At 44.4% G+C, this 26,535-nt stretch overlaps 2 protein-coding genes across 12 annotated transcripts in view; one reads left to right on the top strand and one right to left on the bottom strand.

The window, feature by feature from the left end:
* The window catches only part of IFT140 (intraflagellar transport 140), an 87,784-nt gene extending 85,805 nt beyond the window's left edge, over window positions 1–1,979 (top strand). For all 3 annotated transcript variants that reach the window (XM_028706287.2, XM_028706286.2, XM_077918472.1), the window contains exon 30: window positions 406–1,979. In XM_028706287.2, coding sequence (XP_028562120.2) covers window positions 406–609 — 204 coding nt within the window. In that variant the 3' untranslated portion in view covers window positions 610–1,979. The remainder of the gene's footprint in view (window positions 1–405) is intronic.
* TELO2 (telomere maintenance 2) lies at window positions 866–24,877 on the bottom strand. Of its 9 annotated transcripts, none has more exons than XM_077918474.1 (21): window positions 24,771–24,877; window positions 23,220–23,566; window positions 21,047–21,324; window positions 19,403–19,471; window positions 17,632–17,779; window positions 16,742–16,844; window positions 16,109–16,177; window positions 14,848–14,989; window positions 13,465–13,601; window positions 12,609–12,697; window positions 11,883–11,990; window positions 11,679–11,767; window positions 10,600–10,691; window positions 9,825–9,941; window positions 9,427–9,498; window positions 8,982–9,152; window positions 7,644–7,735; window positions 6,571–6,670; window positions 5,254–5,318; window positions 4,124–4,239; window positions 866–1,854 (listed from the first exon to the last, which is right to left on the bottom strand). In XM_077918474.1, exons 2-21 carry the CDS (start codon window positions 23,549–23,551, stop codon window positions 1,757–1,759), a joined length of 2,487 nt encoding a protein of 828 aa, XP_077774600.1. In that variant the 5' UTR covers window positions 23,552–23,566; window positions 24,771–24,877; the 3' UTR covers window positions 866–1,756. The 9 variants fall into 9 exon arrangements, with proteins under 9 accessions (XP_077774600.1, XP_028562122.2, XP_077774599.1 ...); XM_028706289.2 differs by lacking the exon at window positions 24,771–24,877 and adding an exon at window positions 24,580–24,738; XM_077918473.1 differs by lacking the exon at window positions 24,771–24,877 and adding an exon at window positions 24,544–24,696.
* Between the last annotated feature and the right edge of the window lie 1,658 nt (window positions 24,878–26,535).

Genomic DNA, 26,535 nt, shown 5'->3' with positions numbered 1-26,535 from the left:
TACACTGTAACTTCTTTAAAAAGTCTGTCTCTTGGCTTCCAGCCCTTTAATGCAGGTTGTAGCTATATGATCATGAAGGAATGCAAATTCTATATATTATGGAGCCTTGGGAATCACTCATACAGCTAATGAAAGCCAGCATCTCACAACCCTTCTGCTGTTGGTATAGCTATTAGAAAACTCCTTAGTCAAATGCTGAAAACCTGTGGATATGGTTTCCCAAAGACAACTCAAATCTGTGGTTATGATTGCACTGTTCCAGTATAAGCAGATAACGGATTACAGTCTGAGCTTAAAATAGCTTGTCTGTGCCACAGTCACCTGGAGGTAGATTTTTTAGCTCGTTTTACCATTCTGTTCATGTGAGAACAACCCCTGACTAGGACATACTTTTGTTCTCCCTAGGCCTACCGGTACCTAGAAGAGTTGCGGAAAAAGATTCCCTGCGTAAACCTCAATTACTATGTGAGCCAACAGACTATGGAGGCAGTCCACAGGGGACTGGGCATTCCTCTGAGCCGAAACACTGCCCCAGAGAGGGTTCGTCACAACAGCATGGAGGAGAAAGGGGTGGAAGACGAAGTGGCTGATGAAGCAGAGGCTTCCTAAGCATTCTGAGCTTGGTCCCTGTAAGATGGTAACTTCTATTCCTGCACTGTTAGAAAAGAGCCAAAGGATTGCCTTGCCTCATTTTATTAGGGGTAAATAGACTGGTGGAAAGCCAGTTTCTAAGCTATATTGTATGCTTGGCTTTTTCCAAGATGTTATGGTTGGAATGCACTGCCCAATTGTTGAGGTTTGTGCATCTCTTAGTAGTGGTAAACATATGTATAGTTTAAGACAGCCATTTTTGTTTTTAGCCCACTTTCAGGTATTTTAGTACTTTTATTACATTTTTGGGAAACACAAATGTCTTGAGAAGAGACCAAGAGGTTTGGGCCAAAACAGACCTTGATGTAAGCATCATAACACATTGTTTGAAAATCTGATGTAATCAAACAGAGCATCCAACATGACTTCCATTTTCCCTCACCCCACCCCCTTCTCCTCTTGGTTACTTTGCAGAAAATGAATCGCATTTAGTGCAAGTTAAGAGTGCGCTTTTTGCAGTGTGTGTGAAATAGTGCCAGGAGAAATGACTTCATCTGCTCCTGGCAGATGAGCCACATGACCTGTGCACCAGTCCTCTGTTTAGTGAACATCTTAGGCTGAGTTAACAGCACTTTCAAGCCATTTTATCAGACCCGATCAGTCAATAGAGTCCTGCTGTTGAGTCCCATTGGCCACTGCAGTCATGCACAAAAGTCAAACAGAAGTTAATGCATGATACCCAGTAAGGACCCAAAGTCAAAAATAGCCCATGCTCTATCCAGAGCTCAGATGAGACGAACAACACACAGGTTCTAGGAGCTGGCTTAGATCCTTTCCTTTGCAGCATACTCATATTAACCTGGTTCAAGAACACTGAGTAAATAGTCTCTTTGCTCCTGTCCTGGCTACAGTGTCAGCCTATGCACACACAAGTGTGTGTTTGCAGAAAAGCAGCACCACCAGCACACCTCTCTACCAACAGACCAACAACAAATGTATACTCAACTACCCTCTGCTACCAAGCCCAGATGTTAAGCTACCTGTCTATGGCTTACAGCTCAGTGTCCTCCTTCCATTCCTGTCCTCCAAGCAGAGACAGGGCAGATTCTGAGCCACCAGCTGGACAGAGGGCAGGCAAAGGGCATCTCCATCATCAAGCCCTCCTTCACGTTTCAAGAGTTTTTTTCTTCAGGTTTTCCATCAGCAGCAGATTCTGCAGTGCCAAACTTCTGCAGTCACCATCTGGGTCCTTCTCTGCAACATCTGCAGAAAATAGGAAAAGACAGACAAGAGGAGAGGAAAGAATGGCTCGAGGAAATCCCTGTAAAGCACTAGTTGAACTGTCAAGTGTGCTTCAGTAAAGGAACAATAAAAGGAAGTTATCCCCACCCCAGCTCTCCAAATATCCAGCTTGTTTGATTTTAGACCAAACTTTATTTAGCAACATTTCTTTTTTACACAGTTACCCCGTGTAACCAAAACATCTCAGCACTAGGTGCTGGCAAGATAAAGTTGCAGCAGCTGTCTGTTTTCTTTAACCACAGGACCAAGTAAAGATTGGAGGAGTATTAACACTGAGTAAATGAGGGAACACTGGAACGTGCTCTTTTTTGGCTCAGTATTTCAGATTCTTTACCTCTAAACTAGTTTTAAAGGACAAATTTAAAGCCTGACTCCCACACAAACCCAGCTCAAGTTTACAAATCCACATTTTGCATAAAACTTTATGTGAAGTGGTGACTTCCACAAAGCCATTTCAGGCATGCACCTATCCGTGTGTGAAAGAAATTTCTGCCATCATAGTCAGAGGTATGCTTCCAACTGCACAATGCATGAGCAGCAATAAGCCACTTTGTACAGCTGCATTTTTATCAGCTGGCAACTTTATGAAACGAGGTATGCACTTCTTTGTACTGTGAAGGACAAATAGTCCTCATACCATACAGAAAAGTTAGCATCTGGTGTGGCACTTGCATCATTCCTTGTCTTAAGCACTGCGCTATACGGCCATCAACTCGGCTTGCCGGTCTTGTTCTGGCTAGGTTTTTGTACCTTAAACAGCTGCAGATATATTAAGAATTGAGAAATGCAGCAGGCGAATCATTCCCTCCCCCCGACACACAGATGCCAGGGCAGAATAAATTTCAGCTACTGAATTTCTGCTTGCTAGGCAGCTAATAGGCACTGTACCAGGGGGAGGGAGGGGGTGGCTGGCAGCTCTATATTTCTAACAGTCTTGCAAAGTGGAAATCAGGATGTCAGAGCAGAGGGGAGCCTGAAAGAGTGGCGAGTCTGTGGGAGGAAATCCTGTGCGCACAAGCTAAGCGCTTGAAGCCTAGCACTAGGTCAGTCTGGGTACATGACTCACTCAGATAGCCCCCCTCTATTTATAAAATGACAGAATGGAACACAGTTCTGAAGGCAGCCTGCGGTCCAAAACGATTAACATCAGCAGTTGCCCCAACGTAACAAAGGCTCATTTAACGAGAGATTGTGCACCGTGGAAGCAGATGGCTAGCCCAGTAGAAGAAATAAAAGTCAAAACCTCTGTGCTATCCCAATTTTCTAAGCCACTAGCTCTTGCCTTCCCTTTCCATATGCCTATAGCGCTTCATGAGCCAAGCAACATGTTACCCACAAAACCAAAGTTTCTAGTCATCATGGTTGGAGAGATGTTTAAATATGTGATGACTCTGCCCCTCCGCACCTTGACTGCGTATGCAAATCCTACCCTATTCACATTGCACAATACTTTCCATCTGCCTAGGAGGATATGGGATTTTAGCACCAGCCCAGGAAGACTCTTCTCCACCTGTCCAGTTGCCCTCCTGAGCGTTATCAGCCCAAGACCATGCATCCCGTCTCCTTTCAGGCTAGCCTCAACTCATTGCTCAGCAGGCTACGCTCAAGGACAGCAAAAGCCTATTCCTCCACACACACCTCGGCCTGGGAAAAGAGGGAATCTTTAGGCTCCATGGCAGCCCTTTTCCCTTTTAAGGGCACAGATTTCTAGCAGCCAGTCCAGGGATCAAAGACTAGCTGTGTTGGTGTCACATCCTCTCCAGCTCCCGTGGGAAGCTCACTCTCAGGATCCAAATGGTGAGGGAAAGCAACCCAGGGCAGAAATGGGAAGGCTTCTGAGCTTATCTAGGACATGTGGCACTTGATTCCTGGCAACTCGCCCCTTCAGCATTGAAATCTGAGTCAGGCTGCATCAATCCTCATGCATTTCTGGGCACGCAGGAGACGCTCAACTGCCCTCTCCTGACTGGAGGCTGGTTGTATCCTCCTTTGCTTGGGGGTGGGGGTGGGAGGGCACTGAGAAAAATGGCCCAGTGGAATTCCCCACTTCCATACACCCCTCAGGAAGACAGACGCATTCACATGACCGAACTGGCACACGGGGAACAAGGACAGAGAAATTCCAGCCTGGGATGTAGCTTCTCTGACTCTCGCCAATATCAGAGAGTGAGAGTAGGGTTGACCTCAACACAACCCCTGCCAATGGCCTGCTCTCACAGTGACTTCTCACCTGCCAGCCAGGCTTGGGTCTCTAAAAGCTCCTCCGTCATGTCCTCCAGAAGGCACTCAGCAGGGACACTCAGGAGTGTGGAAGAGACAGATGACAAAAGCCCTTGGCGCACATATCTGCAGGGAAAAGGAGTGCCCTTGTGAAAGCCAGCAGGAAGGAATCTCATCCCTACCCAACTGATAGCTGGTGGCCTTGACACCGCCTTCTGCTTTGCTAGCTTCATTTTTCTGCTGGAGTCACCAAACTGAATTGCACCTAGAGTTACCCAGAGCTGAACTCAGGAGATTTCTGTCCCACTCACAGCTTCTAGTTGCTCTTTGGAGCGTAAAGAACAGCACCAAGAAAGCTGTAGCTAACGCTGCTTTCCTAGAGTATGGGTGGGATGTTCCTCTTCCCCTCCTTGGTTTTAATGTATCTACATGGGTTTTTAAAATTTATTCTTTTTGTGTGGAGAGAGAGAGGGAGAGAGACTGCACAGGGCAAAACAAGACATAAACGTGGGAGAAGAAAAAGGGGGGGGGGGACTAACACCCATACGGAATATTTTAAAAACCCAGAACTTATAAACATTACAAGATTGTCACTGTAGTTAACCTACATTTAACCTAATACATTTGTTTATAAAACTGAATTCAAAATATTGTTAAATTTGCCCATAGTACGTCTACGTTTATACACGATTTGTTCATGTGTTTGTTTGGTTGTGGATTACTTGGGAGTTGCCTTGGGCAAGAAAAAGCAACTAACAAATTATTTATTTAAATTCGTTTAAATAAATAGGGGACATATTAATAAAAATAATAACGATGACATATTCATGCCTGAGATTGCGTCACATTCACATTCAAACATTGGAAAGTTGCTTATGAAAATGGCTGACTCGTTCAAGAACTTGAGGAGGGCAGTGTGACTTGAAACGCTCTCTTAGCCTCAGTTTTAGTCAACCTGACTTTCCCTTTTTGTAGCTGTTTCTCTTCCCCACCTGGCTCTGGCATCTTGGTACTACTGGGGGGCCCAAAGGGCGAGAATGGGACGAAGAGAACAAACTCCTTCCCCCACTTGATTGGGTTGCCTGGCTTTGGGTGCAGAGGGACCCCACCACTGCCACCACAATGCTCACAAGAACTCACGTGTCTGCATGGAAGCGCAGGGTCCAGACGAACTCTAGCAGTGCCTTCCCCATTGCAGATGCTACCTGAAGAAGACACACAAATCAGGATCCATGGAAGATGCATTGCATGGGTAGCCTCGGGTATTTTGCTTTCTGAGGCAGAAAATCCAAATGGTAAAGATACAGTAAGCAAAGGCTGCAATCCCATAGTCACTTTCCTTGGAGTAAGCCCCACCAAACTCAATGGGACTTGCTCCTTTGTAGGCAGGTATAGAATTGTACTGAAAAGCCAATTTGCCATCTGTTAACGGTACTGCTGGCTATTGCTTGAGATCAGCAGTCTCCTCCTCTCTCCCTCAGAAAGTCTGCCCTGGCTTCAAACATTAAGAGACCAGGAATGGAAACAGTGGCTCATCCACAACCGAAGGCACTACTGCTTTGTACCTGGGGGCGGAGGCAGGGGAATCGCCACATCCTGCAGGTGGAGCATAGTGGGGGAAACTCGGCATGCACTGATTTAAGAAACATTGACATCCATTTTAAAAACTGAAGAGCATCACATCTGAAGTTTAAATAAACTGTCAAATTGTGTTTTTTTATTTTATTTTGTGGGATACGTATTTACCGGGATATCTCCCTATTGAACACATTATGGAGTTGCTTGCAAGGCCAAGGAATCTGGATTTATTTTTTAAAATTACAAGTGACCCAATCAAAGATAAAGGACTCGATCTTGGGAGGCCATTGGGTATGTTAGTGCTTGAAGAATGGGAAGGCAACAGTGACTAAGAGCTGTGTCGAGAGTGGACGTTCCACCCACCTTCATTCGCTAGGTCTGCTGGCTATTGCTACAGTTCCGAAACCAAGCAGCTTATGTAGAATCCTGAGAGCACCTGGCTTTTGGAGTTGGGGCAGGGAAGCTGTGGCCCTCCAGATGCTCCCAGCCCCAGCAAGCATGGCTAGTGGTCAGGGAAGATGGAAGCTACAGTCCAGCAACATCTGGAAGGCCACAACTTTCCCACCCTGATTTTAGAGGGGCAGAGGGAAGCAAAGTCCCAGAGCCAGTGGTAGTTACAGAGTGAAGCATGGAGAGGTGAGCAGCTTCTTCTGCCTGAAACCAAAGGGTCTCTGCTAATTCAGAGGCAAAATCAGACTACACAATTTCAAAAACTCCCTGCATACACCATGTGCTTCACCCCCTCACATCCTGTCCGCCAAAGCAAATGTTCACTGGCTCCTTTTGGCAAAAGATGGGATGCCACAGCATGTCAAAAGCCAAACACAGGCAACTGTGCACTTCTCAGGTACTTTGGAAGGGCCTATCTAGTATCCTCACCACAGTGTTGACAGCGAAGTACATCAGAATTGCCAGGGTGTGTGTCAGCCGGGCCAAAACCAGGTGATCATCTCCCAAAAGGTCAAAGGTGGTCAGTGGCCTGGAAAGGAGAGAGGGAGAATGTTCTAACTGGCTCTGAAAGATGGCATCCTTCCCTACAAACCCCCTCAGGTTTTAAGATCAGCAAAGGGAGCCACTTGGTAGTTCCACTGCCTTCAAAAGTTTTGGGAAGGGAGTTGGTCCAGGTGGGAGAGGGCGTTCTCTGTGGCAGCTCCTAGGTTGGGGAATTCCCCCCCCCCAGGTGTATATATGGAACCTTCATTGGTTTCCTTTGTGTGAAGACACACTTCTGACACCTGAGATACACGTTTTCCTGGGACAGCAATTTGTTCTATTTGTTAAAAAATATTATTATTATTATTATTATTACTGTATTATTACTATTATTATTAAAGAGAAGGAGAAGAAGCAGCAAGCCTTGGTCTTAAACTGCAGCTCCCAGCTCCTATCCTAATTGCTATTTACAAAAAGCTGAGAACAGTTGTTCTCCACCAGGCACCCTCTGCTATTGCTAAAGAGAACCGAATTCCAGGAGCCAAGACAGAGCCTTCTTTTTCAGAAAAAAACAGACATGCAGCTATTCCAAAAGGAGCCAAGGACCTGGGTGCAAAGGCACCCTTTGGACATTTTTGCTGCAGCACTCCTGCAAATGAAAAGGTGAACTACAGTTTAGTCTTTTTAAAGAGTTTGGACTGTTCTGGCTCTTGGAGCTGTTGGGAGTGGCAAAATAAAAAGACAGAAAAAGTCCTGTACTCTGTTTAAATTAAACCACTTGTTTGTTTAAATATAAATGCCTGGTGCATTTATTAACATGGAATACAGACAAACAGCCCAGCACCTACCAAACCTGAATCACACACCTGGTTGATTGCTAGCTTACTTTTTTTGCAATGAGATAAATTTCAGCCACGAATATAATGGGTACTGTTGCAGGAGATATTCAAGATGTATTCCATGCATGCCTCTGATAACACAACACAGCCCTAGGGACATGCAAATGCAAATGGCCTCACCTGTCAAAGTTCCGAAGCAGCGGGAAAAAGAAATGACCAGCAACTGGACCAAATCTGTTGGGGGCAGATGGTGGCTTTGCTTGGGACTGGCCCTGTTCCAAACAAAGTGAAAGGTCAGGCAGGAGAACCGTCACTAGCAAGTGAGACTTGACGAAGACCCCAGAAGAGGCTTCATGGATGCAATGTTTTGTTCAACTCCCCCTTAAACAGACCAATCTGTTTTCCTTGTGAGGGATCATTGTAGGACTCTTAGGGTCCCTTTCAATTCTATGATTCTATGAATTTCAGACATGCCAATCCAGATCCACGGTAATGCTTTGATTACTTGGAAACATAGTTAATCAGCTTAGCATCAGTTTTAAAGGGCACTGGGTGTCTAAAACATGAAATGTGTTGCCATTTGCCCATAAGTAAGAAAGGGGAAGTTTCCTTTGAAATGCTTAAGCACCTTTGTGGTTAGCAATGCAACATCTTATGACCAAGTTCAGCCACAGAAAGGCTGAACTATTTCTGAATTTCAGGTGGTATCAGCTTAACTCAAAAACAAGTGATGTCGGGGGGGGGGGTGATGTTTGGTGGTGGAGGGCAGGACCAAATTGTGGAATGTGATTGTACTGCATCACTTTCTATGGCACAGATCCGTGGGAAGGAAATATGGAGGCAATAAAAGACGGGAGATAGGACTGAAAAGTTGTCCTCTCTTGAGATGACCGTCAGAGGCAGGAGGCCCATCCCAGGATGAAAATAAGAATATGCTATAGCTTTTCTTTTCCTGGAACAAGGTGTGCTTTTGAAATAAAAAGTATGCTAAGCATTTCATAGCTGTGTTGACTGGTTCTTTAAGGCAAACAATCTCTATGCTGGAGTAGTGGTAAAGAAGGAGCCACGGGTCACAGGAGTTAATATAATTGTTAATTTGTTAATTGTTACTTTGACCAGATCAGGGATAGAGCTCTCAAGGTGCTTCCACCAATGTAGCCCTATCAGGAGAGATCAAGGACAGGTCTATAACTTATAGACATGGAGGGTGGGGGTTGAAAGCTGAGGAGAGCCGACCAAACAAGACCCTAATAACATGGGCTGCTGTCTCTCCTGGGCTGAGTAAAGGAAGTTTCTATGAAGGCCTTCAGAACAAAGAGAGAATTCCTCTCCACATGGGGTAGGTGAATGTATGGCCCCTCCCATTACCAGAAGTTTGGGAAGCCTGAACTAAACAGAAAAGCATATTTTTGGATGGAGTGGGAGACCCTTAAGCCCTTTAATACAAGACCAGCTCGTCTGTCTGCACTGATGTGACCCTGCTGCAGCTCAAGGCAGTTTTGCATTTCCTGGCTTCACCTTTGCAAACCTTCTGGTCTTTCTTCGGATCCTTTCATCCACAACTTTTTGCCAATCTGGAGAAGAGCTGTTGCTAGACAGGATCTGGATGCTGGGCTGTTTCAGACTAGGAAGTTGCTTTGCTTTAGGAGAAAAGGGCTGAGAGAGTTCCTGGGCTGCTCTGGCCAGCACCTGAGTGAATAGACAAGAAGCTGTCAGGTGCTTCTAGCCTGGAGGTGCAGTGCATTCTACTCTATAAAACACAGAGCATCGTTCAAACTACAATAAACCATTTACAATAGCAAAATAAGGGATGCGGGAGTCAGCACTTCACATGTACACAACTTCATGGCAGAGGTGAGGGATGAACTGGGGAGCTTCCGACAGGTAAATCAGTCTCTTAGCTGCAATGCAACACTACCTCTTGCAAGGCTTGCTTATAATATGCTGGAAAAGGGCCACTTACATCCAGGATGTCCATGCGCTGGCGGAGACTATAGTTCAGGGAGTAGAACTCAGAGGTCAGAAATTGGGCCACCTAGGCGACAGGAAACAAAGGTGAGTTTAGAGCTGTTCTGTGGCTCCTTAGTCTTAACAAGCTGCCCCATGAATTTGGCAAACTAGGGGCAGAGGAAAGAGGGCAGAGGAACAGACCGCTCCTGTTCCAGTGCTTCCACCCATGGCTTTCCTTCTCCTTCCTAGCAAGATGCTTTCCCTGTCCACCTAGTGCCACCTTACCAATCTCCTCGTCTTACCAGCACCTTAGCTAGCTTCTCAAACGGCCCTCTCCGAGCCTGGCTAAGAAAGGCCAGCTGCAGCTCCTCAGCCCCTGCAGTCAGAACCAAAGACAGCACAAGGACTCACTGGCGTTGGGTCTGTGACAGCGATGGCCACCAGAGCGCCTTGACGAAGCCCCACAAAGCCTTCTATGTAGCTCTTCTCGTCTAGATGCAGCAGGACCTTTGCCAGTTCCACGCTCACCTGCACAAAAATACCATAGTGTATGTGTGTGTTTTGAAGTCTCAGCCGTTCAAGAGGCTTGATGTTTCAGGCAGGTCAAGCTGAGAGTCAGCTGGTCTCATCGTGTGTAATAAAAAGTTTGCAGGAGGCAGGGAAGAGATGACAGTTCCATACCCCATCTCTTGCTGCCACCATGACACCCTAAGATGGGTGTTCAAGAGATCACCAAGGTTGCCTAGACTGATTATGCTGCCAAGGAGCTTCAACGAATGTGCAGAGCAACTGGAAATCATCTAAAGCATACACCCCCAAACTCGGCCCTCCAGATGTTTTGGGACTACAATTCCCATCGCCCCTGACCACTGGTTCTGTTAGCTAGGGATAATGGGAGTTGTAGTCCCAAAACATCTGGAGGGCCGAGTTTGGGGATGTATGATCTAAAGTCCTAACTGCGCCTTCCTCCCTCACACCCCAAATATGCTATTTTGCCTTGGACAGCAAAGAAGTCAACTGCCGCCACCAGAACTACAGAGAACTGTCATTGCCTTCCAATGGCAAAGGGGACCACCCTCCTGTATTTCTCACTCGTCAAGGGCAAGCCCCTGAGCCCCAACAAGTTCTCATGGGTTATCTCTAAAGCTGAATCAAGATCAAACCAAGAGGCACAGGTCACATTTACTTCTCGTGCAGCTGCCACGTTCCTTCGGATCAAAGTCTCCAGGGTGCTCATTGTGGCTTCATACTTGTCCGGATCTTCGGGACCAGTCAGGACTGAGAGAAAGAAAAGAGGAGAAGGAAGCTCGCATTTGACTTCCTAGTTATCCAGTCAAGTTAATGCTGTATCAGGAATATACGTTATGCAGAAAGTTCATGCAATCATATGCTTTAAACTGAAAGATTTGGGTTTGCAAATAATTGTGGCGGTCTTTCACAGATAGGTCTGGGACAAAAGTAGCCAATGAGGTGCCTTCCAAAATTTGCTTGACTCCAACACCCATCAGCCCATGAGCGATGGTTAGGGGATGATGGGAATTGGAGTCCAGCCCCATTAGTTAGGCACCATGTTGACTTGCCCTAGTCTGGGAGACAGGAGATAGTAAAGAAGTGCAGGAGGCTCTGAATAAGGCATAGAATGTGTCAGCCCAACAGAAAAGCCACAGGATGTTTCACAGGCAATAAATGTGTTTACTTCAACCAGGAAACACAACACATGTTGAGAGCCACTGCGGCGTCCTCAGTTTCTGGGATGAAAGGTGGGATAGAAACAAACAAAACATCCCAGAAAGCTAGGTCACATGTCACACTAAACCATAGGCTTGCACAACTTGAACAACCATGATAAAGCCACATGGCACACTTCCTCTCTTCCTCCAAGGAGTTCCAAAGCTTTTGCTTCTGTATCTGATTAACCACAGCTTGCTATGCTGTACAGACCAGAAACAGTCGTTAATTTTAACTATGGTTAGTTTAAACAAGCCAGCTTCAGTAACTATGGTTTGATGTTTGCTTGAATGAAACTATCCAGTTCGTGTCAATCACAGTTTGCTGGTCTGGACAATGCAGTTAAGCAAAAGTGGAAACAAATGCTTCCAAATTGTTTCTCCTGGTCAAATGAGAGGAGGGGAGGGGAAGGGGAAGTCTGAAGGCCCATGGCTCACTGCGGCTCATTCTTACTTGCTCTTGTCACGCTAACTATGGTTTAGTGTGTCATGTGAACAATGCTATGGACTTCATACAGTCTTATCCCTTATCACTTACTTTCAATACAGTCTCGGATGTAGGTGGGAGCCTTGGTCTTCTTCAGTTCTTTGTCCTCTGACATGTCATACGGAACGAGGTCATCATCGCTGAAAAAGAAACAAATTTAAATCCTTCCTCAAATGAGCTTCGATTCATGCATACAGTGTGAAGATCCTACATTGCATCTATCTTCTTGCTTGGCAACAACATTTTCCCACATACCTATCAAGCTCAGAGTCATCCCCCTGGTCCAGTCCTTCAGAAGCACTTGGCTGTGGTTTCACACTAGGTTTCAGAACAGTGCCTGGTGTCATGGCTGGTTTGCTGTTCCTGCAGCAGCAAAAAAAGAAAAGAAAAAAAGTTCCTACCAACTGAGGGAAAAGTCTTGCTTATGCTGATAACAGGAAAGAGGTGCAACAACAAGTGAAAACCTAACTATTATACAAACATGCTGCAAATTAGCCTGGGTGCTAAAAACGTCAGAAGATATGTCCTGAAGTTCTACAAAGAAATAAGAAAACTGTTCTGTAGACTAAAAGATCCTATTTGCACAGAATGCTTTAGTTTTTAGTTATCATGTTTTAGTGCAGCAGAGAGCTTCTTGGCTCATGTGATCTTTCCCTTTCCCCCCCTCCTCTGGCATAGCCATGGTGAGAGGTCTGGGAACACCTGCTTCCTATTTTAAATCAAACACAGTTTATGATTACATTTGAAAGGGACAAACTGTGGTTAGCTTAAACCATGCTTTGTTGGAACAAGGTTAGATCAAACCAGTTTATAATCCTGGCTTATTCAACAAAGTGTATTTTAGCACCACACAAATTAACGCAGATTAATTTTGACTATGGTTTAGCTTTATGTGTTAAGTAGGCCAAAGTCTCCAGCAGAGAAAACAATGACAAGAAGCAGGCAGTGCAAGTTGAAGCTGAAGGAGTCTAAAAAACTTACCCAATGCTCTGGGAATCACTCTCAGGAATCTGCTCTGGCCTCTGAATCAGCAAGGTCTTTAAATCTCTGATCTCATCATCTTCTTCATACTAACACATTGAGAACAAAGCAAAACATTAAGATAGAATAAGGGGACTAGTACACAGGTTGGTTCTTGCATAAAGGCAAGTAGCAGACATAATTTGATTTACTAAGTCCATTCTTGGGATGGCGCTTGTTGTTTCACCTCAGAAAATGGTTGAAACAGGTTGACCTGCAAGGTTTGTAACAAGAGACAGGTGCCTGCTGAAAAGCAAGGCCAGACTCGACTAAATGTTGGTTGGATTCAGACATAACAGGAAACCACAGTTTCGTGCTAAATGAATGAACAAGCCTCACACTTGCATACTTTCCCTCCTGGCCTCTTGTACAACCACAACGAGACATAAGGTTTTGCTTCCATTTTTGAAACAATCCACAGTTGCCCATTACAACCTGATTTGAAAGACCATGGTTTGTTTCAACTGTGGTTTCAGGAAAAAAAAGCCAGGATCTGAAGCCACAGTCTTGCAAACCAGTCCCTCAAGTTTGGACCTAACAAGGAGATGTTGCCTTTCTAAAAGCAGAAGCAAAAGTTTGCGCTCTCCTCCTTAGAGGCAAAGGCTCCTACAGACTTGTTCACATGGTGGGAAATCCTGATTTCCCATTATATTTAAACAGAACCATTCTCTCCGTCACACACACAAACATATACACACAACAATTTTAAATGGCAGAAGCTGGGACACAATACCAAAGGTATATTCCACTAGCATATTTAATGGATTTTTTCCCTGCCACAACAGAACACTACAGAAAGTTCACTTGGCTGGCTCACCTGAAATTTCAGAGCGGGGCCTTCAGACATTACCCTGGCACTGACGCACTCGGCCACAACCATCCCCATATGGCGGATCTTTGGCAAGTTGCTGTCCAGGTGACACTTCATCCCTTCCATCATGACTGTGAGTAGCTCTGGAAGGACAAGCAGAAGGCAACCAGGCAAATTCAGCAAAAAGCACAATAGCCAGCTCTGACATATTTAAAACCTGATAAGCAGGCGTTGTGCTTTCCACAACGGGGCAAATATATATTTCGGCATCTTTTGAACCATCTGCTATGGCTTTCCAATGCAAGCAGAAGAAGACAGTGCTGACCTTTCCTTTTCTTCTTCTTTTAGCGGTGGGGGTACACTACTCAAAGGAGTAGCCAACTAAACACAGGTTAAAACAGAAACAAAACACTTTAATGGCTACAAAATGTATTACTTCTGAACGTTTTATGGACTGCGAAGAATGACGGATCTAATGAGGCAGACTCATAATAAATGTGCTAGTCTTTTTTGGTTTTTTACAGAAAAATAAAGAATTTTAATTGTATATTTAAGAAGTATACAATGTAACATAATAGTATGAGATACATTTCTTTTCTCCTTTTCCATAGACTCAACAATGTATATGGTGCCTTTTCTTGAACCTTGCTGTACCACACAAGACAACCCCACAATCTGCACTCATTTTATTTTTTTAAAAAGAGTCCTTAATGTTAACAGGAGAGCCCAGCTGGGTACTGATCCACGGTACATACTGGCTGATTTGCACAATGATCCACAGATAAAGGCCTGTTTCTGCCCATGGGTCAAAATTAAAATCCTTAACAGGCCTGTGATCTTCCATCACTAATAACTTATCATAAGCAACACTTTGCACCAGTACTCCAAGCTCAAAGCACATGACCATCCCATGAACATCCTTCAACAACCTACAGCCCTTCGGATACTTTGGCCTACAACTCCCATCAGCCCCGGCCAGCACACACATGCTAGGTGGGTCTGATGGGAGTTGTAGGCCAAAAACATCTGGAGGTCTCAAGGTTAGGGAAGGCTGCCACAGGTGGACTATCACACCCTATGTTGGGTTACTTCTCAGTTGATCTCTATTGGCAAGACATCCTACTGATCTCACCACATCTCAATAAACTGCAGTTTTATGACATTCACACCAAGATAATAGGTTCTATCCAATGGTGGTCCTGTGCAGAATAGTCCCACTGAAGAGAATGAACAGGGCAACCTTAGGCTTCTTCATTTCAATAAGTATACTCTGAATAAGACTGAATAAGACTGGCACTGGATACAACCAATTGCTGCTGCTCCCACCATGAAGATTTTGAGGCCCAGAGGCCCAGAGGCCCAAGCTTGGTCCTTTTCTCTCTCCCTTACCTTGTCTGTCGTTCAGTATTTCTGCTTCTTTCAGATGAGAGAGGCAGATCAGAATGGCCTTGCTGATGTACAGCTGCTGCTCCACTGGGGAGTGCTTCACAGCAGTGCTGCTTCCCCAGGTCTCCAGCAGCTCTTTCAAAACCTGTGTTAGAAACCTAAGTGTCGGGTTCAACGTGTCATTCTGCCCCTGTCCCCACAAGCCTCCTTTTGGGGCCTCTTAGCATAATAACCCAGCAGTGACCGACTCCCTTCGTCCACCAGAAGAGGCACCTTCGCAGTAAGTGCCAATGAACCCAATTCCACTTTGTATGAGGAAGTCTTCTGCTGGAACCAGACCTATGCCTCTTAAAAGCTTGGTTAAGATCTCTCGTCATCCCCTTTTTATCCAGAAGCAAAATTTGGGGGTGTGAAGACTCCCCAATTACCAGCAGGGTCATGGAGGAGTAAGATGTACAGAACCTCTTAGTCAAGGCACAAACTCTCAATGTCTTTGGATCATCTGCCCTGGTGCTTTACTAAGAAAGCTTAGCCCTGCATATCTGGGTTGAATTGCCATCTGAGGCCTCCTCTCAAGGGTTGGGCTCCAGGGAGACAGTCCCACCAGTGTGTGCAGACCTTGCTCCTAGGGCTCAGGATGTCTTGGGAGAAAGGGGTGTGTGTCTTTCTTTGCAACAGTACCAGCTACAACCCCCCTGCCCTCCAGTTGGAGCAGCCAAAACACAACATTCTCATCAATCTGCTGGAAGGAACACGTGGCTGCATCTGCAATCCCACCAACTTTTTCAGCCGGTTAGTGATTATCGCCTCCTCTTCCCACCCTAGCAAGCTAAACCAGAAGAGGTGAGGATGGAGAACCCAACTTGGTTTCAGTGCAATGGTGCTCCATCAACATCTAATATTCCCCAGAACTAGAAAATCCTCTCTCGCACAGGATATTCAGCATCTTGTGACGAGTGGGAGAGCCAACCTCATGAAAAGATCTCATCCACTGACAGAGAAAGGCTACTCTGAAATGACCACCCATTTATCTCACTTTTAAACCTTTAGTTTGCTAGCACCCGGAAAAGGAGTGAAACACAGGCTGGCAAGATCCGTGGCTCTGGGGTCACTCCTCTTTCATTCTAAGTTAGTTCTGATGTGTTTTTATTACATTACACAGAACAGGGCTGGGAAGGTACTCCTATGAACTCTTTACCAAGTTGCATGTTATCTCTCTCACACATATATAGAAATATATTTTGCTAACCGTCCCCCTGCTTACCTTGATCAGTAAGAGACGCCGCATGTTGTCCAGGGCTAGGTATCCAAGGAGGTTCTGGAGCACCATAGTCTGTATTAATGAAACCACAGAGCTCATACGCATGACAAACAACGGAAATCACGGCAGACCCTTTGAGAAAGGAACACTCTCAATATCTTCCGGTAAGCTATGAACTATAAAGCAAACCGGGTGACCTACTGTTCAGGTCATTATATGGGAATATGAGCTTGACAATGAATGTTCATAGCGGACCAATTTGTTGTAATTGTAAAATTTACAAATATGCTCAGGGTACCATTACAAAATGCATTGTGTTGATATTGTAAAAGAAAATTAGAAGAAAAGAAAAATGGTGCATGCAATTTACAGGTTTATGGTCAGAAAGCAGGATGGCAGGGTTATTTCCTTAAACCAGGGTTAGCCAATGTGATGTCCTCCTGATGCTGCTGGCCCACGTTTCCCCAAACCTGCCTCAGAAGGGGCACCCTGAAACTTGTACTTGCAAGTCCAAGAGCACAAGCACCGCAACATCACAACTTGTAAAAACACAGGTCACCCATCTTAGACATAGCATATAATGCCATCCCAACAAACATGCTTGCCTCCTGATTAATTACATCCAAGGACTCTCACCGGGTAGCTATACTGAAGCAGCAGCATCTTCTGGGTCATCACAAATTGAGCCTTCTTGCTTTTGACAACCAAATTCCCCAACAATTGTGACAGCACGGCAGGTCTAGCAATACAGACAAAACAACATTTCAACCATGAATGTCTTTCTTCTAAATCGGTGCTGTTTTAAAATCACAACTGGATTACATGACTAGATGATTCACAAACAGAAGTCTGGAATGTATTGGCAAAGCAAGATATGCAATATTCAAGTTCCCCTCCTATAAGGGCAGATAAAAGCAAGAGAGAGGTCTCTCTGCTCAAATCTAATATGTCTGAAAGACCACCCTCTGCCTAACCAAACTTTTAAGATTCTTTTCAGGTGCTGTATTGGGGTGCTCCCACTGACAAAAGAGAGATGGCCAACCACCAGAGAGAAGGCCTTTTTGGTACTGGCACCTAGTAATGGAACTCCCTTCCCAGGAAGGCTTGCCTGGTGTCATCCCTGTCGACTTTTCAGTGCCAGGTAGAGACCTTCCTCGTTACCCAGGCCACCTAAACAACTTATATTGCTAGGTTCTCTCCGGTTTTTAAGTCTGTGTTTTACATCTTGGAGATGCTATGACCTGTGTTTTTCTTGTAGTTATTTCAGTTTATATTTTAAGGGTTTTATATTCAGATTGTTTTAAAGAGACATTTATTGTAAGTTGCCCAAAGGGCTGTGTTTTATGAGGAGGCATACAAATAAATAAATGAAATAAATAAGCCTTCCTCCTTTCCAAACTTCAACAGCTGAGCAGGCTGAAAGGAAATCTAATTTGTAGCGCAGGGGGAACCATTTTCAACTGCTGCAAGGATACAAGGAGGCATAACATGCGCCCATCGTTCCACACAGAGGTTTGGCTGCTTACCCTGATGCTGCCTGAACAAAGCCGCAGACCACAGGTTCCACCCAGCGATCCGGCACACTCTCCACCAGTCGCCAGCATATCCTCTGCCAGATGCAGTCAGACTGGGTACGATCCGTCAGATGGGACACCAACACATTCAGGATTTCTTCTGCATCCCAAAAGAAGAAAAGGAGTTGCTTTGAAATCAGAAAGGGAAGAACCAGTGGCGTAGCGTGGGTTGTCAGCACCCGGGGCAAGGCAAGTAATTTGCGCCCCCTAACCCGTAGATTTGCGCCCCCTAACCTGTGGATTTGCGCCCCTTAACCCATGGATTTGCCCTAACCCCAGATGTTGCGCCCGGTGCGGCCCCCCCTGCACCCCCCACGCTACGCCACTGGGAAGAACAAACATCCTTTTTATTTCATTATTTATTTATTTTTTTGGCCAATAGTTAAGATAATTTGGGTGGTGCGATGAGGGGGCTCTTTCCTGCTGTTCTTCGAGACGGAGAGCTTTTAAAAACATTTTAATAAGAATGCCCTTCACACATCATATAACATTGTTCTTCGCCACTGTAAACCGTGGCATTATATATTCCTTCCATTACATTGTTCTTTAAAAGTCTGTCTCCTAGTGGCTGCAAAAGCGATAGCAGCTGCCTTTTCTTAAGCAGCGCTCAGTCTTAAGTGTTCAACATGTCTGTTGAGATCAAGTCATTTAAAGAGAGACATAGAATACAAAAGAAAAACTGGTTATCAAACCAATGCTCCCTGTTTATCCAGCATCCAGTTCCTCTTCCAGCATGGCTGTCCGGGTCATTTATAGGTTAGACAGTTTCTAAGAATTCATCATAGCAGAGGTGGCTAACCTCCAGTCTGGGGGAAGGAACCACATGAACCCAAGGTTCACTGCAGCTCATGCACGCCACAATAAACCATGGTTTAGCCTTACCAGGTAACTTGATTATGTATACCAGCTGATTTTCCTTGTCTCTTCCTCACGTGGTTTACTGTGATGTGCAAGAGCACCCAATGACTTCACAAGCCATGGGGTGGGGGTGCAGGGAAAAGAGGGCAAGACAGAGGGCAGAGGGCAGGAACAGAAAATCAAGTTATCTGGTAAAGCTAAAAGTTCTCTTGGAATTCTCTCCTTAGTGGCCCAAAACCATCATTTGTTGTTATTATTAACTATTATTATTATCAAGTTGCTTAATATTTCCAGGTTCCAGAGACTCCAACCTCCTCATAAGACAATAATCTTCATAGAGTTGTAACTCAAGAAGCTAAATACTTTTTACGATACGGTGTAATTTCTTACACTTCATTAGGCACATACACTTAAATCTTCAGAATGAGTGTGAGTGTTTTTTGTGAAATGAGCTCCTGCGATATGCCAAGCTTGGGGACTCTGTGCATGAAGCAGTTGTAGGGAACATACTCTGTACTCATAAGGTCCCATGTCCAATCCCCGGCACCTTCAGTTCAGGTAACAGGACTGCGGGAGGAAAATCTGCCTGAGACCTTGGAGTGCTGCTGACAGATTGCTAGGCAGAGCTAGATCAACCGATGGTCTGACTCAGCATAAAGCTGCTTCAAATGTTCATATGAACCACACAACCCGCTGCAATACTCTAACCAGCCTACACAGGAGTTCTTTGAAGCATCATTACATCAAGTGATAATCAATCGCTGCAGTTTGATTCAACCAGTGACAGAGCAGAGAGAAAGCAGCTTTGAAAGCAGACATGTTGAAAGGAAGTTATGGCTTACTGCAAGCTTTAAAGAGCACTCACTTTGTCTTCCATGCATGCATACCTTCCCTAGCACCTGGGACACAAAGGAGATTGAGCAATCCAAGCCACCTGGAATACAAGAAAAGCCACATTAGTCAATGGATCTGTCAGATCACAGAACTGAGACTGAAGCTCCAGCTGCAAAGCTTCCATGAAGATGAACAGAGCACTGGCATAGAAATGGAAGTCCTCAGGGGAAGTCAATAACTTGGAGCTATGTATAAAAAAATTGTCCAGTAGCACCTTAAAGACCAACTAAGTTTGTTCTGGGTATAAGCTTTCGTGTGCATGCACACTTCTTCAGATAAAGCTTACACCCAGAACAAATTGTTAGTGAGCTAAACATGAAGAATGAAAAGTGGGTCCATGCAAGTGAGGATGACAAAGTCCTTTCAGAAGAATAAAACTCACTACTCAATGAAAGCCTCGTTATGAGGTTTGAGAGAAGCCAGCTCTGCACAAAATAGGTTGGCCTTCCTTTCAAGGCTAGGAAGACTAATCCATTTCTGTGAGATCATGAATGACCACAGACCCAGCTGATTACACAGCAAACCACTAAGGCCCACCCACTCCAGGGGTGCAGGGAAAGTTCCTCATCAAAAACTCCAGAGCCACAGCTGGTCAGTGTACCCAGAGATAGATGCAAAGCACCATCTGCATCACTGGCACAATATAAATCAATAAACTACTGTATACCTGCAAAAGATTTTTTTTTAATTATCCAGGCCTAAGATTCAGGCCTAAGACAACAGTGGGATTTAAATGTGCTTTATTTTGGTTGGACTGCGCGCACGCACGCACGCACGCGCACACACACACAACCTTCTACCTTTAATTATTCACATGCACCTAGAGATATACAGGTGTCAGATTATTATTTTAAGTAACAATGTAGTTTGATAGCTGTGATCACTGTGTTGGCACCAAATACAAATATAGTTTATTGGACCAAGTTCAGTTTGTAAGTTTGGTCTTCACAGAGCTCTTCATCAAGCAGTATCTAGACAAAAAATTATCCACAACAAAGAATTCTGAAAAAAACAAAAACCTCAAAAGTATTTGCATACTCCTACTATACTAATGTATGTTCATGATATAAAGTTATTGTTTTGTCTGGTGCTCAAATTACAGGAGTCAAATGGGGAGAGGCTACCTCCACCCTAACTTTTGTGTTGGGTTCCTTTTGCTTCCATTTTAAAAGACTAAGGAAGGACATGATTTGGTCCTCTACCTCTATTCAATGGTCACTAGCTAGGATCCTTCCTGTTTCTGTAACTATGTACCTGGCTGAGGACAGCAATCTGAACGGCAATGCATTGCTTGGTTTGGTTGAGACCAGCCATCCAGTTTCACCTGTGTTAACTGCTTTATTTGGAAGACAAGAGGCAAAGTCTGGCGCCTTTATATTTTCTGACACCTCCTTAGCTATTGTTTCCAAAAGGTTGTGGGGAAGCCTGTCGTTTGGCTAAACTTGGGAGGAAGCAGGGGCAAGTCTTGCAGATTTCATTAAGGGTCCCCTTCCCTTCCCTCTGTCCTCCCCTAATTTCAGAACTGGTTTTAAATACTTGTTATTCTTAGCCATGGCCTGTCAGTGCAGGTGCAGCAGCAGAAGCAGTAGAAGCAGATGGTCCTGTGAAATCTCACCTCGCAGTGAATCAGAGATCCTCTCCAGCACCTGGACCATCTCCACACCAAGCAGCGGGAAGTAGTTTTGGGGGAAGAAGACAGGCCGGTTTTCTTCCTGGAGCTTGTTGCCTAGGTGATCAGGGAGACAGGCCACCTTATTGAGGATGGCCTCCTGTAGCACTGAAGGGCCAGCTTGTGTTTGTTGTTTGCAGACTTCCCACATCAGAGCAGACAGTCCAGCTCTCTGCAGGAACTGCTCCAGCACATCGACGACTTTATTCAGACGGAAACTGGGCCTGCATAGAAAGGTATTTTTCTGCCTTTATTTTCAATTCATAAGGAAAAAGCAACTCAACAGATAACATCACCACCTGCAATTCTGGTGGTTGTTTTTTAAACCACACTTTTCTATGATTCCTGGTTGTGGGCAAAGACTTGAAAATATATAAGCAATGCTTATTGAGGACTCACAGATGTCCATCAAGCTGTTCTAGAATCATAGAATTTTAGGGTGTATCCAACATTAGTTATACTCAAAGCAGACCCATTGAAATCAACTAAGGAACATCAATTTATGTTAGCTACCACCTTTAGAACTGGAAGGAATTTTAAAGGACATCTAACACAACTACAGGAAAGAATTATAGCATCCTTGACCAATGGCAGTTCAGTCTTCCTCTACCATATCCACACCACAATTATTTCCACACTCTCATCCCATAACTCTTGTATAACTCCTGCAACCACACATCTCCTTTCTTTGAACCTCAGGATGATATCCCTTACTAAGGGATTCAAAATTCTGTGACGCCCAAAATATTGCACCGAAGAATGTGTGAATTAGGCAAAATAGTCAAGTCTACATTGTTTTATAAAGGGAAATTTTAAACTTTTTTGTGGTGTAGAAATTGTATTCTTGGTATAAAACTATGATCAATCATGATAGTAACTTTTGCAAAGTGAGAGGTAAAATAAAAGCATATTTGGGTTCTATCCATGCAGTATTGTATATTGAAATAATTACCAGGTTCAGAAATAACACTAAACTACAGTTCAGTATTAGGAAAATGAGTCTTGGGATCATGCTCTTTCTCCTCTTCACTACAGTGGTGCCTTGCAAGACGAAATTAATCCGTTCCGCGAGTCTCTTCGTCTTGCGGTTTTTTCGTCTTGCGAAGCACGGCTATTAGCGGCTTAGCGGCTATTAACGGCTTAGCGGCTATTAACGGCTTAGCGGCTTTAAGAAAAAGGAAACAAACTCACAAGAACGCACAAGATGTTTCGTCTTGCGAAGCAAGCCCATAGGGAAATTTGTCTTGCGGAATGACTCAAAAAACGGAAAACCCTTTCGTCTAGCGAGTTTTTCGTCTTGCGAGGCATTCGTCTTGCGGGGCACCACTGTACTTCTTGGCATGTATGAGAAGATCAAAACCCTTTGCTTTTGTTTTTTGAATTAACCACAATCACCTGTTACTTCTAAACATGTGAACTATGGTTTGCACTAACAGCAGCTAGTTAAAAAACACTGTTTTGAATCTTGTTTGTTTTAAGTAACCGCAGTTAGACAAACCTCAGTTCCTAAGTTAGAACATACAGGGATCCACAATTAGTTTTAAAGGGAAAGGAGAAGCTTTCAATCTTCTCATGAACGCTGAAGAGGAGGGCACATGAGACCAAGATTTAGCCATGCTCATTCTCATGATGCAAAACCATGCTATAGAGTTATGCCTGGATGAGGCCAATGACTCAGTTCAGATGTTATGCCAAACCATGGCTGAATGATTAGGCACACCCTCAGCCCCTTGGCATTGCCTTCCATCTATGGCTTGTGGCAAACTAGTTTGCCCTTACATCAGTTTGTAATTGCCTTGAAACCTAAGATGGGCAAACAGACTCAAACTAGGAGGGAGAAGACACAGTGCATGAGCACAAAGCTTATTCCATGCCAACTCACACAGCACCAAATAATGGATTTTCGAATCACATCTGAACTGAGCCTACAAGTGGGATTTAAAACACACACGTCTGATGAAGTGCGAGACAGCTGTCAAAAATAAAAATCAGCAGTCTCCCTATATGTGCAAAAGTGCTTTTAGCACTGGGCTCTTTGGATTCAGGCCTCTAAACTGAGAGCATCCTAAAAACAAAATAGTTTTAGAATTAGAGATCACAGGACAGTAGCCATGCTTACGCTGTAGAAATGATGGTGTCCAAAAGAACCATAAAAGTTTGGTCTGCTGGTCCTTCCAAGAAAAAGCAATCCCATAACTCCTTATCTTCATCTGATTGGAACTGCTCCAGCCAATCAAGACTCAGGTTACTGATAAGACACTGCAGAAAGGTAGTAAAATGATTGCGAGTAAATTCTTCTTTCTCTTTCATGGAGGGTGGATTTTCGGTTCCACCAAGGTAGCTCTTAATTGTCCGCAAAGTCTCACAGATCTGGGCTCCATCTCTGGGAACAGATAGGGTGCCAATTGCTTCTTGTACTATATGGCGAACTTGAAGCAAGTCAGAATCCATTTATCCTGGTCACTTCTGGAAAACAACAAAGAGGTCGATAAGTAATACCACCAAGGTTGGAGAAAGTAGAGCTGATAATTACTATCCCCTGAACAGAAGAAGTGGGAAGGGTCATGGTTCAGGGGTACAACTTCTGCACTGTATGCGGAAGGTTCCAGATTCGATCCCCAGAATCTCCAAGTAGGGCTGGGACAGACTCAAAGTCTGAAACAGTGGAGAGTTGCTGCCCATCAATAGAGGACAAATGGTCTGACTTGGTACCCTTGAGTTCCTTGGTGGAAAAAGTGGGATATAAATACAGTAAGTAATAAGAACCACCAACATCCTGACCTCCTTGTGGGAGCGGAGAGTGGGATTTTAAAAATCTAAATAAACATGCAAGTACAAAACTTCAGGATGCTCCCACCTGTGTAGGTATTGTGTAAGCCTGCAATCCTCTATCTGCTTACCTAGGAATAAGCCCCAATGAACCCAGTTCTGAGTAGACATACACTGGTTAGCACCACAACAATGAGTCTCTCTCTCTTTTTTTAATGCTTTATTAAATTTTCCATAACATAAACAAATAAAACAAATACTCTTCAATTCAACAATCGTATGTCTCCTTATTTACCACGCGCATTGTTGCATCGCAACAATGAGTCTTATGGCACCTTAAAGACATAACAAATTTATTATAGCACAACCTCAGAACGCCCCTCATAAATGGGCTGCCGACCACAAAAAGCTTAAGCCAAAATACTGTAAACGCGTTAAGTATTTAAGGAGCCACAAGATTTCTTCGCTGGGCTTTGCTTTTTGCTGCTGCAAAAGACTAACACGGCTGTTGCTCTGGAAATTACCGTAACCAGGAACCCAGGACACGTCTACTCGGAAGTAAGGCTCACTGAGTTCAGTGGGGCTTAATCCCCACGCTGATGTGTAGAACAGGACCGCCCAGCGTGAGGGAGAAACGCCTCAGCCCCTCGCTTCCCGCCTTTAGAAGTTCCCACCTTCTCGCCTCCCCCGCCCCCCCGGCGAGGCCTCACCAAGGGCAGAAATGATGCCACGGCTAACAGCGACCCCCCAAGACACTCTCCAGGCATGTGGACCGGAAACCCAATCAAGCCGGTGAATCTCAACCGGAAGTTTGTGTGTGTATGCGTGTCATTCTAGCTTTTGCTTCGCGCTCTCTATGGTGCCTAATTGCGGCGGAACCACCAGCGGCGTCGCTTTTTACCGGAAGTTTATGTCTGTATGTTGCGCTGCCTTTTCTCTACGGTCCGTCCTCAACACTCCGGGTAATACGTTGGTCTAAACAGCAGCAGCCGATTCGACGCTCCTGTCTTATGTGCGGCCGCCTCGAGCAGAGCCTGTCGAATCTGCTGGTCTTTCTTACGACCCTTCGCAGCTCTCGCGCTCTCCCGGTCCGGCCCCTTTCTCTTCCGCCCTTCTTCTTAAAGAGACAGTAACGATAAAGTTTCTATAGTCCCAGAGCATGGAAGAGGGCCTGTTTTTGAGACTCTGGGTGGTGTGTTACATCTGGTTTCACTGTTGGGTTGAATTTTATTTATTGTATTCATACCCCATTCTTTATCCAAGGATTTTGGAGGTTGGCATGTATGTTCGTCCCCCTCCCCGTTTTTATCCTCACAACAATCCTGTGAGGTAGGTTATTGAGTTGGCCAATATAACCCAGAGAGCTTTGCAGTTGAACAGGAAAGTGAATTTCACTCCCTGGGATCCTACCTAATCCAATACTCTTAACCACTACCCCCAACCCTGAAATCTGTCCCAAGACTTGGTGACTGTCTTGAGCTCCAGCCCCTCATCTGGCTCTTCTGAAATGGCCTTGCCAGTTCATTATATATTGTCTCCCAAATATATAATATATATATAATGTAATATATATATATATATAATATATAATGAATTAAAAAAGGGTGTTTAAATACACCTTTACTAAGAAACCAGAGGCCTTTCTCTTGGGTATCGTCGACCAGAGTGTGTTAAAAAAGGACAGAACATTCTTTATGTATGCAACAACAGCAGCAAGAATATTGATTGCCAAGAACTGGAAAACTCAGAAGCTACCCACTGTGGAAGAATGGCAGATGCAGCTGATGGACTATATGCAGCTAGCCGAGATGACCGGCAGAATCCGAGACCAGGGAGAGGAAAGGATGGAAGAAGACTGGAAGAAATTCAAGATCTATTTACAAAAATATTGTAATTTGGCTGAGTGTTGAACCGGATGCCAGAGTAGAAAACAATTGTCTATCACCAAATTAGACTTAAGGATGAATTATATGCTAATCAAAACTAAGATTATGAGTAAAATGATAATTTGTTTGAAATTAATTTAATAATGATGCAAGTGTATGCGGGAGGTGCGGGGGAGTCCTATGTAACAACTGAGAGATGTTAAATGGACAATGATGAATTGTGTTTTTTTCTGATGTATGTTTTATGTGAAAATTTTAATAAATATATTATAAAAAAAAAAAAATGAAATGGCCTTGCCAGTTGCATTTTTATTATTTTTTAAAAAGTAATTATTCAGAGTGGAACATTTAGCTCATCTTTGAAGTCACCAAGCTCCTGCAGAACCTTTCTTACATCTTGCAGTGGTGTAGCCCACTGCATGGCCTAAAAGGCTGAAAATGAACTCCGTTGGCAATCTTATTTTGTTTCGGGGGGGGGGGGGAAACAGAGGCTCCCATGATGACAGGTTGTGCTTCTGAAATGGCTGCTTCTAAGCCACAGAGTAGCTCATTCTGTACAGCAGGAGTCTCTTAATATCAGGGTCATGGGTTCAAGCCCCACATTGGGCAAAATATTCCTGCATATTTTGGACTAGATGACCCTCATGGTCCCTTTCCAAATCGACAATTCTATGATCACCTAGGGAAGAAGAGGTGCGGAAATACTTGGAAAGCACAGGCAATAAAACTGTCTAATAAAACTGATAAAAATCTGCCCTTTCACTGAAGCCACCTTATGAA

The sequence above is a fragment of the Podarcis muralis genome, chromosome 14 (assembly GCF_964188315.1).
Source record: "Podarcis muralis chromosome 14, rPodMur119.hap1.1, whole genome shotgun sequence".
NCBI classification, from domain to species: domain Eukaryota; kingdom Metazoa; phylum Chordata; class Lepidosauria; order Squamata; family Lacertidae; genus Podarcis; species Podarcis muralis.
Note: the sequence above shows the minus strand (reverse complement) of the source record. Positions and strands in the feature narration are given on the sequence as shown.